Source organism: Vicia villosa, linkage group LG6, assembly GCF_029867415.1.
Source record: "Vicia villosa cultivar HV-30 ecotype Madison, WI linkage group LG6, Vvil1.0, whole genome shotgun sequence".
NCBI lineage: Eukaryota > Viridiplantae > Streptophyta > Magnoliopsida > Fabales > Fabaceae > Vicia > Vicia villosa.
In genome coordinates this window covers 134,690,534-134,702,949 of record NC_081185.1, presented here as the reverse complement: position 1 = coordinate 134,702,949, position 12,416 = coordinate 134,690,534, and the positions used below count along the sequence as shown (strand labels likewise).

The following is a 12,416-nucleotide window of genomic DNA, read 5'->3' as shown; positions in this document are numbered from 1 at the left end:
TAAAAAGAAAGAATAATGGTTTATGTCTAATTGTTAGTGTTTGCCGTTGCAAGTAAGAAAGCAATTCACCCATGAAAAAACTAACTTCTTTTTCGAAATATGCAGTAGTTTTTGTAGAGTTTATATGATATTAGTGGCACTTGTCTTTGTAACTCCCGACAATTATTGGAGTGGTTTTCTAGTAAATACATCAGCGGTTAAAGGGTAGTTTAGGGAAAAAAAATAGGTCAGTCCATTTTCCCTATCCTCTTTAGATATAGGTATAGATAATTAATTCTATAAACATACATTCTTAGAGCATCTCAATGATACAATTTATTAGGATTGACTTAAAGAAACATAATATTAAAAATTAAAATGAATTATTCATTTTGGAACACTATTTTATTCCAAATAAATCAATCATTGAGAGAAGAGGGAGTAGTTTCTAAGTTGCCGTCATGTCTATCTTCAATCCCCTAATCTTGTTAATGATGTGTTATTTTTAAAATTTTAGTTGAACTTCACCCTACATTACAAAACTGATATAGAAGGTAAAAATTGTTTACACTTATAAACATATGTTATATCTGATTATGGAACTCTTAGCATACTTTCACATCCAATACTATTGCATTTGATTGTGGAACTCTTGACTCTTAAAATTGATTTTGCACAATTGAGTTTAACATTTGATTGTGGAACTCTTAACTCTTAAAAATTGATTTTGTACAATTGAGTTTAACATTGTATAAAATATATCATGATATTAGAATCTCTCATTCAGATCATCTACTATTTATATTCGTAAATTGACAAAAACCAAATCTCACATTATTTATGCAACATGCCCAATAGTATGTGGGGTGGTGTATTAAAAAAATTCCAAATTTCACATAAATTAAAGGTATAGGCTGAAAAAAGATTACAAAGAGTGGCTTCTTTAAGCTTAAGAGTCAATTTTGTAATATTGAAATAGATTTAAAAACCCAACACTATTTGAACTTAAAGATACTATCAGTCCCTTACTATTCAAGCCAACCACATGTCCAACCACTTTTTAATGTTTTCAGAAACTGCAAGTTAGTTAAAATAACTTCATGAATTTATAGAAACTAAAATTTGATTTTACATTATTGATAATTAATAATCACATTTCAATACAAACACATGCCACCTTATGTTCCAGTTGGACCCTCCATGAGCATAAGCAACCTGTATAGGTTTGTTGATCTTCCATAGTTTACTTATTAAGCTCACAAGGCTATATTTTTAAATGATCATCAAAGCATAAGTCTGGAACATAAAAAGTGGCACTAAGAGTAAGAAGGGGTCAATGCATTGTATTATTTCAATGCCAAACACAAACAAACACTCAAAATTCAAACCAGCTTTAAGAAAAACAGCAATTAGAGTCTTGAACACACAAGGGTAAGAAATCCTGAGCATCATTTCAGTGATCAATAATGAGTTCTGGCAACAAATAAAGGGCTGTGAAGTTTCTACGAATCAACCAGTTACTGTTGCTGCAGTGCTCTTGGATTGCAGTATCTGAACAAGCGGCCACAAGATGTCCAATCGGTGTACATTTTTGTTGTTTTCAACCTGAGACGCAATGTGGCCGTCAACAATAATCACTAGATAGCTAATATAAGGACATGATAAAGCCATGTTGCAGTTTCTATTTGACAATGTATCTTGCTTACCTCAACAATAAAGCATATTAACATCTTGTCATCGCGAGTTTTTGTTGCACCCTTCACAATTGTAAGGCCTAAGCTTCTTATGGCTTCCGCTATTTCAAGAAAATGGCTCCATTCTTCACATAGCATCTACAGCAAAAAAGTCAGAATTAAAATAGAAAATGTATGCAATAGATGATTACGAGTCCAAACCAACTCCATTTTCCATCAGCAAGGTTTTTCATTTTGTACTTGCGTATTATAGTTTTTAATCAACAAATCAAATCGTAATTTTCAAGTCATACTCATACGTACCTCAACAAGCATCTGTCCGTTCTTGCTAAGATTCTCCACTAATATTGAATGAACTTTTAGATGACCCCCTACCTCCATTGCCCAACTTGAACCCTGCTCACTACTAGAGGATCCAAGAATGTCTGCTTCCACATGATGCAACTGTGAAATTGCAAGAGTGTTAAAGAACAGAAAAAACAACAGAATTTTATAACGGGGTCATTTGAATTTAAATGCAGGAGTGTTAGTTTTTTACATATGACAGACCAGAGGATATATTTCTCAAATCCCTTTAAACCTTACTACCTTACCTTTGATTTAGAATCAGCGAATTTTGTTAGCTTGTCAGCATGCTTAGTTATGCTTTGCAGAAAGAGCATGTGCTTTATCGAGCGCTCCAGTAGTGAATCAATACTGCACTGTTGGAGTTAACATAAAATGTTTAGTCAAATGAACCAGAATTGCAACCATCACGTAAACCAAAAAATGGTAAGAAAAAAGGTACAACAAGATACCTTTGCACCATTTGGAACCAACTCTCTCAGCTCCTTAATTCGATCTTGGATCAGTTGCCTGTCTCTTGGCCGAGGTCTGCAACTTTCTCCAGGTCTAGCTCTCTTTTTGATGTTCTTAGATGGTTCAGATGACCTTTCGAGTTGTTCACTACAAGCACTAGGACATAGAGATGAAATGCCTTGAGATGACATAACACCACATACCCCTGACGATGAGCTCAAACAATGGTGTTTTTCCTCTCTGAAAAGAGAAGGATGATCTATTGAATAGCTTTCTGGATTAACAGTCACATTTTGAATAGAAACTTCAGGTTTTTTGCCAGAACTTATTGCAGATTGCTTTGATCTATAAAATGATGATTCACTATTAACATCATTATTACTACTGTGACAAATATTGGCCACCATTGCTTCCAAAAGATGCTCTGGAGTTGATTGACTAGTGTTAACTGTGTCTGGCATATCCATAATTTTCACATCTTGATTAACCTGTGCCAGCGAATCCAAATATTTGCTCCCTTTCAAAGATGCTGGTCCAAGTGCTTCGTGTAGTTCACAGCCAGCCGGAAAACTCAACTGTGTATAGGAGGTATCCTTGCCACAAGGCACAGTCCAAAACTCTGACTTTTTGCAGTGTTTATGAGATTTGTCACTTTCTGAAACATATGCTTCTAGAAAATCTGTAGGAAAGCATGCAGAATCAACTCTGGACTTTTCTGAATGGTGTATCAAATCGCTGACGCCATCATTATTTATAAGAGAATTGTTCAAAAATGATGATAAATTTTGTTCCGATTCTAATCTCATATTTTTGTGGCCATCACTGCCCCCTGCACACTCCCTCGCACTTAGAGGCCTTATCTCTCCAAATTCCTGATGCTTCACGTTAATCATATCAAACGTCGACTGAAGCAAAATGGGACTCACATCACTATTGAGCTCGGGTATTTCGTGCTTGATCACATCATCACCCATTTCCCAATAAGCAGAATTAGTTGCACTGTTCCTCCCAGAACATTGAAGGGGCATCAAAACATCCACTGTTTCATTCGTCATGCATGCAGGCATAATATCTGAAGATGATTTTTCCATCAAAATATCCTGCTGAAAAAAATAAGAAATATAAACCTCGTGATAATGTTCAAAATAGATTAGCTGTAATAACTAATAACTGTGTCATGCAGTTACTGGTCTCGACCATCCAATCTAAATCGATGATTGAGATCGTTTAAATTTGACTTAATGTATGTGTAAATCATTAAATCTCAAGTCAAATGCCGATATTGACTACTGTGTAATAATTACTATAGGCAATCCTGGTCCATGACGAAGAAGCTTACATGAGATGAAGAGCTCTTCAAACTATGTTGTATTTGACTAGGAATGTGGTCTATTGAGTAATCTTGAGTAAACAAAAAAAGGTTTCTTATATGATTAATAACTCCCATATCTTCATTCACCTGCAGCCAAGGGTGACAGAAGCAATGCAAATTGTCAAGTGTTTTACATAATAAATGAATTTCCAAATGAGCTTATATCCAGGGAATATCCTACACTCTATCAAAATCATAGCACATTTCGAAGAGAAAAAATTCAACTAATTATTTCCAAAAAAAAAAAATCAACTAATTATACCAACGAGATTAAATACACGAATGGTCCTGATACATTCAAGCAAAAGAGCACGAATAATCATTAAATACACGAATGGTCCTGATACATACAAGGTCTGCTATGAACAGAATCTTGAAGAGATAGTATGTTGCTCGATCAAAGGAAATAAACATTAAAAAGTACTCATCTTACTTTTATTAGAGATCCAAGCTGAACAACGCCGAGTGGGACTACAGACACAACAACAATTGTCTACAAGGCAAAGTAAAAGCTTTGTCAATGAAAAACTTCAGTGCAGACAAAGTAAAGTGATGCATTATTTTCTATCAAAGAATCTCTAGGTTTCTCGTAATAATTACTCTAAAATGGAATGCAACATTATATGATTTCAATATAATTTGGTTGCAACTAGTGAAATAAGAACATTAAGCCAGAACCCTATAATGGCTCGGTATCATTGTTGTCAATCGCGGATCATAGAAAATAGCGGTCTGTTTTAATTCCGTTACACAGCAGTGCTATAACGCTGCTATAGCCACTATTTGACAACACTTTGTACTATATAGCATGTCACCAACGTTTTGTTCAAATTCTGCTATGCTATAGCTCTATAGACATTATTTAACAATACTGCTTGGTACTATTACTGTTGGTATCATGACGCAATTCTAATTTCTAGATAGACATGTGAAGTTCACTCTTCCAATTCTAAGAGATCAGTTAGCTTACCCTAATTCCAGCAGAAAACTGTGTTTGCCACAAATCAGTAAACTGAAAATCAAACCAAAAAGAGGAAAAGAATGAGAACGGTTGCAAGTTTAGCTGGATAGTGACATGTACTTGTCCAATACCATGTAAAGACCTTCAAAACTTGTAACTTGTAACTTGAATTCTCACCTCAAAAGACAAGTCAGAACTTGTAACTTGATCATCTGCACAGATCCACCGATGTTTTCCAGTAACAGCTACCTGTCCAACAACACTGTACACAAAGAAGGATCTTAGGACAAGCACTACGTAATCAAAAGTTTCAAATCTCAAGTAAAATGTTACATTTGATTATTCATACCCTTCCCCTAATGAGTAAACATTATACGACATTTTTGCCACAGCTAACCCCAAAGCTTCATGTGAAAATTTCCCACCCTTAATCTGTTCCAAGGTCTTATTTTCTGAAGCGTCAAAATAATCCGAATTGTCACAGTAAGCATCCTCCAATGTTAAGATCCTGCAACAAAAAAAGTACCACGCCTCAAAAATTTAAAGTAATGATACATAACTCTTTGTGCGAAGCTCATTCGTAACATAACCAAATGACCAAAAGTTGTAGTAATAACATACATTGGATTTGGAGCACAATGCTTGAGCTTCCAAAATATAGCATAATTCCAATGAGTATTGAAACAAAGACTTCTGAGTAGTTGATGCAAATTGCTACCCATCTTCTTGTTCCTTTAAAAACTTACAAACCTTGAAACCTCCAAAAAAAAAAGACCAAAAAAACCCCCCAAATCCAATCACACAGAAAGAACCAATCAATCAACTTTCCCCTAACTATCTAGCTCCCTCTGTAAGACCCTCTTCCAGCTTGCTTCCTCCGCAACCCAGCTCGCCGTTTTAATGGCGGTTCTTTTCCAACAGATTGTAATAGTAACACACGATCCCCACCCATCACTCACACCACAAAATTCCCACCACCCCACCAACAAAAGCTTCAAACTTTACCTCACAATCGCTAAATTAAACACAACCAAACCCTCAATTACGCTGAAAAACAAAACAACTAGCACAACAAAATTTCCCAATTGCCATAAAATTAACGCGCATTTAAACAAACACCTTATGTTCTTGAAGCTTAATTCCGAAATTTAGCTTATATCTGATGACATATCAAAGTGTTTAAGGTTGTTGCGGTGTTGAATTTCTCTGAAATTGTGATAGAATTTGCTAACAACGAAGATTTGTGATAATTATGAGGTAAATTCAGACCCTTTTCACAGAGAAAGAGAGATAATGAATTTGCAATTTCTGAGAAGAAAGTGAAGATGCAAAGAGTGAAAGAATGTCTATGGTGGAAGAGAAGAGTGTGTGAGTTCTTCTATTTTCTAGTTGGAAATTGTGACACTTTGCTCAACTTTTAATCTCAACCGTCCGATTCATCTAAAATGATGTAAAAATTCTTTAAAATAATTTTACTATTCACCATTAGTAAAATCAGGTGCCGTTAAATCAGTTGAGTTGATAGTTGTGGAAGAATACAGATGTAGTAACGTGAAATCGAATATACAACATTTTAGTTGTTTATTTTCTAAAAAGTGAATTCAACTAACTCAACTCAGTTGATTAAGTCGATTCAGTTTATAATTGGGCAAAGATATCTTAGGATAAAACTCGGATAATTGTTAATCGTGTATTATGTAAAGGTGCTTGTAATTAAAATGATGAAACATTGTTTACTATGAAGACTAGTAAGGGAAAAAGAGCCAAAGGGAAGTCCATGAGGATTAGAGGGTGATTAGAGGTGGGTATTTAAGATTAAGAATCACCATTAAGAAGAATCCAAAAAGGAAGAATCCAATTGAGTAATGACTTTATGGTGGTGAGAATGGATGGCCAACAACATGATATAAAATTGAGGACATGCTTCCTTATCTTTTCTTCAAGTTCTCAAACCTTTCTTTGACATTCTAGTAAAAGGAGTCTCTTTATTTACCTACTTTTTCAACAATGGTCTTGTTGTGCCTTATTGTAAAAAGAAAATAATCATCTTATTGATCTAAAGTTGTCACACCTTCAACCTCCACATTGTTTCATCATAGAAAATTATAAATGTTTATTTTCATGGCAATTTTTCATGAAGTCAATGTGTTTATAGATTGCTTCTTAGACAAGAGATGTAAATGGTGTTTTAGGCAGTCACGTTTCTACTGAATTGATAAACACTTGGATTGCACCACCTACTTCATATTGAAAAATGTTATGTGAATGTTGTTTTTTTTAATTAATTTTATTTAATTTAATTCGAGTGTTATAATACTCAAACATATTATTTAATTATTTAATTTAATTCAAGATAACTAATTCATATAAAAAATAATATAGAAAAATCACTTATAAAATGGTATAATTTATTAAGGCAAACATATTTTTCTTTGCTGAAGGTTAATTTTTTTTAAAATTATCAAAATTAGAAAATTTAATGAGTAAAAGCTATCTCAACAAAAATAAATCATAATGAAATTTTGTTTATGATTGATTTTGAACATAATTATTGTGATTACAACCCTTAAAATTTGTAAATTTCTCAACCATGCAGAAACTCTATTTTGGGGAATCCTATGATTTGTGTTGTTAGCGCAACATCGGGGGAGGGTCGAGTCGGGAGCATCGTTAATTCCGGGACATTCTTTTGAGCAACACACGTTTGTGGGAGAGACACCACTTCTCCACCTAAAACCTTAAGGTGATAGGTGAGTGGGTTCTCCCACTTATATATGCTCAAGTCACCACACACATTCCCAATGTGGGACTATTATCCACACTCACACTTGATTCTCAACACTCCCCCTCAAGTGTGAGTCTTACACAATGCTCCCCCTCATGTGGAAGCTCTCTCTTCCACATACACTTGTATCTTTCAACTACAAGTTTTTAGCCGGTCCCTTTTTCTCGAACCAAAGGCTCATGATACCATTGTTAGCGCAACATCGGGGGAGGGTCGAGTCGGGAGCATCGTTAATTCCGGGACATTCCTTTGAGCAACACACCTTTGTGGGAGAGACACCACTTCTCCACCTAAAACCTTAAGGTGATAGGTGAGTGGGTTCTCCCACTTATATATGCTCAAGTCACCACACACATTTCCAATGTGGGACTATTATCCACACTCACACTTGATTCTCAACATGTGTTACCCTATTAGACCTTTACATATTCTAGAGCAATTAACTATACACTCTCATGTCTCGTCTGAAAAAAATTATATTTTTATTTTTATTACTTTAGATTGCTAATGCAACTTTTCTTTTACAAAATAAATTAAATTTATAAAATTTTGTATGTAATAATTTTACTAACTAAAAATATTTAATTTAATTAACTATTTTTCTATAGATTGCATACATTTGAAATGTAATGTCATTTAATATGTGATCGATGAAAAAAATTTATATTTACAAATAGTGGTACTACCATACACTTCATCTTTTTAAGTTTATCGTTATTTAACATATTTGGGGTTAGTTGGTAGGAAAAAACTTAATAGACACAATTATTTCCTAGAAGTATCAAGAGGCATAATCATGCTTACTAGTACTAGTTGTTTGTTATTCATTAGTATGCTTGCATTTTAGGGAAGCAATTACTCCTCTAGATTTCCTTAATTATCTATAGTACATGATAATATGAGTTACTAGCTTTATTTTAAAAATTTAGGTGGTTTATAAATTTTTTTCATATTAATTAAAAAGATTAAATTATAATTTTGGTCTCTTTATCATGTTGACATATGTTCGCGGAATAATCTTTCTATTTTATTTTTAAATAGTTATGGTCTTTTTATTTTTGGTAAATAAAAGTGTGGAAACAAATAGTATGTGTCAATTAATGGATGACATGTAGTAGGTCAATTGGATTATGTGTGATTAACGTAATTTTGCGATTTTGATATGGCTTAAACACACTCCAGAGTCAACCACATATTCAATATAGACTTAACGCATTTCTGCGATTCTGATACGGCTCAAACGTACATCTTACATATGAGGTTTATTAAACGCAATTTTGGGTATACTACTATAAAAAGTGCTTTTAACCTCGGACGCGAAATGCATTTTATCTCGGCTATAGAAACGAGGTAACGAAGGGCATCATAAAAAGTAACGACTTAACACCTCGTTTTTTAAAACACCGATAGGTAAAATTATTTGCGCATGGGTTCGAACCCCATCATCTGCACTTTTATTATTTACAATACTAACGCCTCATATATATATATATATATATAGGTTTATCAATAAAAGTATAAAACTGAAGCGTAAATTAGTTTTTTTTAATTAAAACTCGTTACATTATTTACATAGAAAATTAATAAAATAATTTGTTTACAAACAACATTGTTTACTCAAAATATTACACTGTTTACACAGAAAAAATTAGTTTCCCCAAGATAAAGATTTTAGATCTTTAAATCATATAATTTTGGAAAAGATCAAATGATGGGTGCATAATATTTTCTATGGCTTTTGCTTGTCTTTGTTTCTGATATGAAGAAAAAAAAGGGTTAGACAAAAAAATTAGATAAATAAATGATTTTCTGCCAAAATAAATATTTAAGAACACAAACCTTAAACCCAAATAATTTTCTGCTCTTGCAGTCCATCATAGAGAACTCTTCATAGCAAACACTTTTGCAAACCTTAAAGTGTATGATAGTTTCAAGCACTTCATGATGTTTCATTATCAATTTTTGATATTCAGAATGCTTTTATAATGGAAGTTATTTATGTTTCACGTGAATCATTAATGGTAGTGTCTTGAGCGTTGATAGCCATGAAATGGACGGCGAGGATTTGATTAAGGATGGTGATAAATATCCTTAATTTCAACACTAAATTATCCCATCGGTTTTTAGGAAAACTGAGGTGCAAAATCTTTTTTTAAGTTGCATTGTTTACACATAATATTAAAACAGAATATTGTAATAAATCCAACTTCTTAGCTGTGAGGAATTATCTATTCCAAACATTGGAAAATGTTATATGGATTGAATGCATCCAACTTCTAAAGGAAATATCTGTTTCAACCATTGGAAAATGGTTTTCTACACTTGCAATCCATCATAGAGTTCTTTTTTCAAGCTTCATAAAGGAAATGATAAGCACATATCCCAAAGAATGATGCGTACGAGTTAGGATTAAGGTTTATGGTTCAACTATTGGAAAAAAAAAATTTTATGCACTTGCAATCCATCATAGAGTTCTTTTTCAGGCTTCTTAAAGGAACTGATAAGCATTTGTCCCAAAGAATGATGCGTACAAGTAGGATTAGGGTAAAATCTATTTAAGGAGTGCATGCTAAAACTCGTTCAAGAACTGCAACCACAACGCATAGTCTGTTCAAGAGAATCATAGAGCGTCCGCCTCATGCCGACCACCTCGTCTTAGAGAAATTTCAAGTATTTTTTCACCTAGCTAACCTTCTCCTTAATCAAAGTGGAAGCAACCTCATAACACTCCTCTGCACCTCTGAGGGCATCTTTTAGCTCCGCCATACGAGCCGCCAAGGAAGAAGGAGACCCATGTGTTGTCACGACCTTTTGGAAAGAGTTAACAAACTTAGCTTCCTCCAACAACGTAAGAAGCCCCTTTTGAAGGTTGACACACTTCAACTCTTTAGCTTCACCCTTTCCTTTTCAAGTATCCCTTTCCTTGAAGGGACTACCCGAGGCTAATACATCACCCTGCCCAACAGAAATGAGACATAAGTTAGAAGCAACTTTGAACATGTTGTAAGCAAGCTCAGAAGCCATTTTCATCTTATACCTCCCATGAAGGTTCTAAACGAAGGATAAATCTAATGTTGAAACAATATCAGCAACTTCTTCAAGAGTGCATGGAAGTCAGAAAGAAAAAATGTCTGGCATCTTTATAAAAGAATTCACCTTCGTAGAAGCATTGCCCTCAATAAAGTGAGTTTGTTTAGGAGAAGCCTCAACACAAGGAGATTATCTTTCTTTTTACCGAGCCCTCTTAGTCGAAATAGAGGGCGAAGTTGGTTCCCTCAGTACCAAAATGGCTGCATCATCCATAATATGATCCACCTCGTGGATAGAATACATTGCTTTTATAGTCTGGGTAGGAGATGGGGTCGGACTAGGAGTGGATGCAGAAGAAGTCCTAGTATTCACAACAGCTCGGATGCCTTGAGCATCGGCAAGGTGGCAAAACATGTTCAATTTGCTAATTTTATCCGCTATCTGCCAAATGTAATCACGCATGTTAAAAAATATCATGAAGACTCCACTCTCACAAAAAATATTTCTCATCTCTCGAAGACTAACTGCACTTAAGATAAAGCAAGTATCAATCTGCCTTTTTCACTTTAGTAAGGGGCACCTCACCGGGGCCGAACTCTCCCTCATAACCAAGTCCTTGAAACAAAGATTGCATCTCCTCCTTCATTATCACCCTGTCTGGGGAAAGAGAACCTGTTTGGGTACAATAAGAGACAACATCCTAATTGAAGTGGATCTTAGACATATACTTAGGATATGAAACCAGAAAATATTAAGGAGAAATAACAGGGATATAATAGAAAGTAGAATGAGTTGTAGGAGTGAAGGTTTCACTAAGAGAAAGTGTCTAAAAAAATCACCCATATCTATAATAAAGGGGTCGTATCAAGAGACAAATGAGTGAAGCTGAAGAAGACCCTGCTTACAAAAGTTGTCTAGAGAAGTGCGCCTCTGAGGGAAAAGGTTGAGGAATAAGGCAATAAAAGGCTTCTAGGACATGCGTTTGGCAGACAATTGAAAGACCCTCACATACGCCCATGACACTGGATGAAGCTGGGAAGGGGAAATCTTCAAATGTTTAAGGACGACTCACTCAAATTCGGAAAAGGAAAATCTTCGAATGTTTAAGGACAGCTAGCTCAAATTCAAAAGTGGGTGATGAAGTGTCTCAGTGATAAAACCACATTAAATGCGCATGTCCCCCATTACTTTTCAAAAACTAATCCCGAGTGATTAGGTCCTACTTCACACCGAACTACGATGTAAAGGTCGGTCAATAATACTTAAAGCTTACCCCGGTCCCTTCGGTGCCCGGTTAAGCCTTGGGAGCAATGATTATAGACCAACCAAAGGCCTAATTGACCAAGGATCAATCCATCAAATACCCAGTTTAATCGAATCGAAACATAACCTTTAATGTGAACAAAACACGCCAATTTATGTCCTCTTCCTTTGACTCTCATTGGTCTATTGTGAAAAGAATGTTGAGGTGTCTTATTGAAACTCTCTCGTATGGCTTATTTGTATCTCCTTCTACCTTAGCTCACAAATTCTCTATGAAAATCTATAGTGACTCCCACTGGGAAAGTGATCTAGATGATTGAAGATCCACCTTCAGTTCTTGCATTTAATTTGGACCTAACCTTGTGTCATAGAGTTCTAAGAAGAAACCTTTAATTAGGCATTGACTCACACCACCTCTGAACTAATTTGGTTTAGAATCTCTAATGATTGAGTTGTGCATTCCCTTATTTCCACTTACACTCACATATAACAACTTACGTACAATTTTTATATTCCATAATTCAATTCTTCAAG

General features: G+C 34.7%; 1 protein-coding gene across 2 annotated transcripts; it reads right to left on the bottom strand.

Moving 5' to 3' along the window:
- Nucleotides 1-1,066: 1,066 nt before the first annotated feature.
- LOC131610108 (transcription factor EMB1444-like) lies at nt 1,067-6,613 on the bottom strand. Of its 2 annotated transcripts, none has more exons than XM_058881977.1 (11): nt 5,426-6,613; nt 5,154-5,312; nt 4,982-5,066; nt 4,814-4,855; nt 4,277-4,336; nt 3,811-3,930; nt 2,471-3,571; nt 2,267-2,374; nt 1,977-2,117; nt 1,686-1,811; nt 1,067-1,584 (listed from the first exon to the last, which is right to left on the bottom strand). In XM_058881977.1, exons 1-11 carry the CDS (start codon nt 5,524-5,526, stop codon nt 1,489-1,491), a joined length of 2,139 nt encoding a protein of 712 aa, XP_058737960.1. In that variant the 5' UTR covers nt 5,527-6,613; the 3' UTR covers nt 1,067-1,488. The 2 variants fall into 2 exon arrangements, with proteins under 2 accessions (XP_058737960.1, XP_058737959.1); XM_058881976.1 differs by having other exon boundaries at nt 2,471-3,574; nt 5,426-6,611.
- Between the last annotated feature and the right edge of the window lie 5,803 nt (nt 6,614-12,416).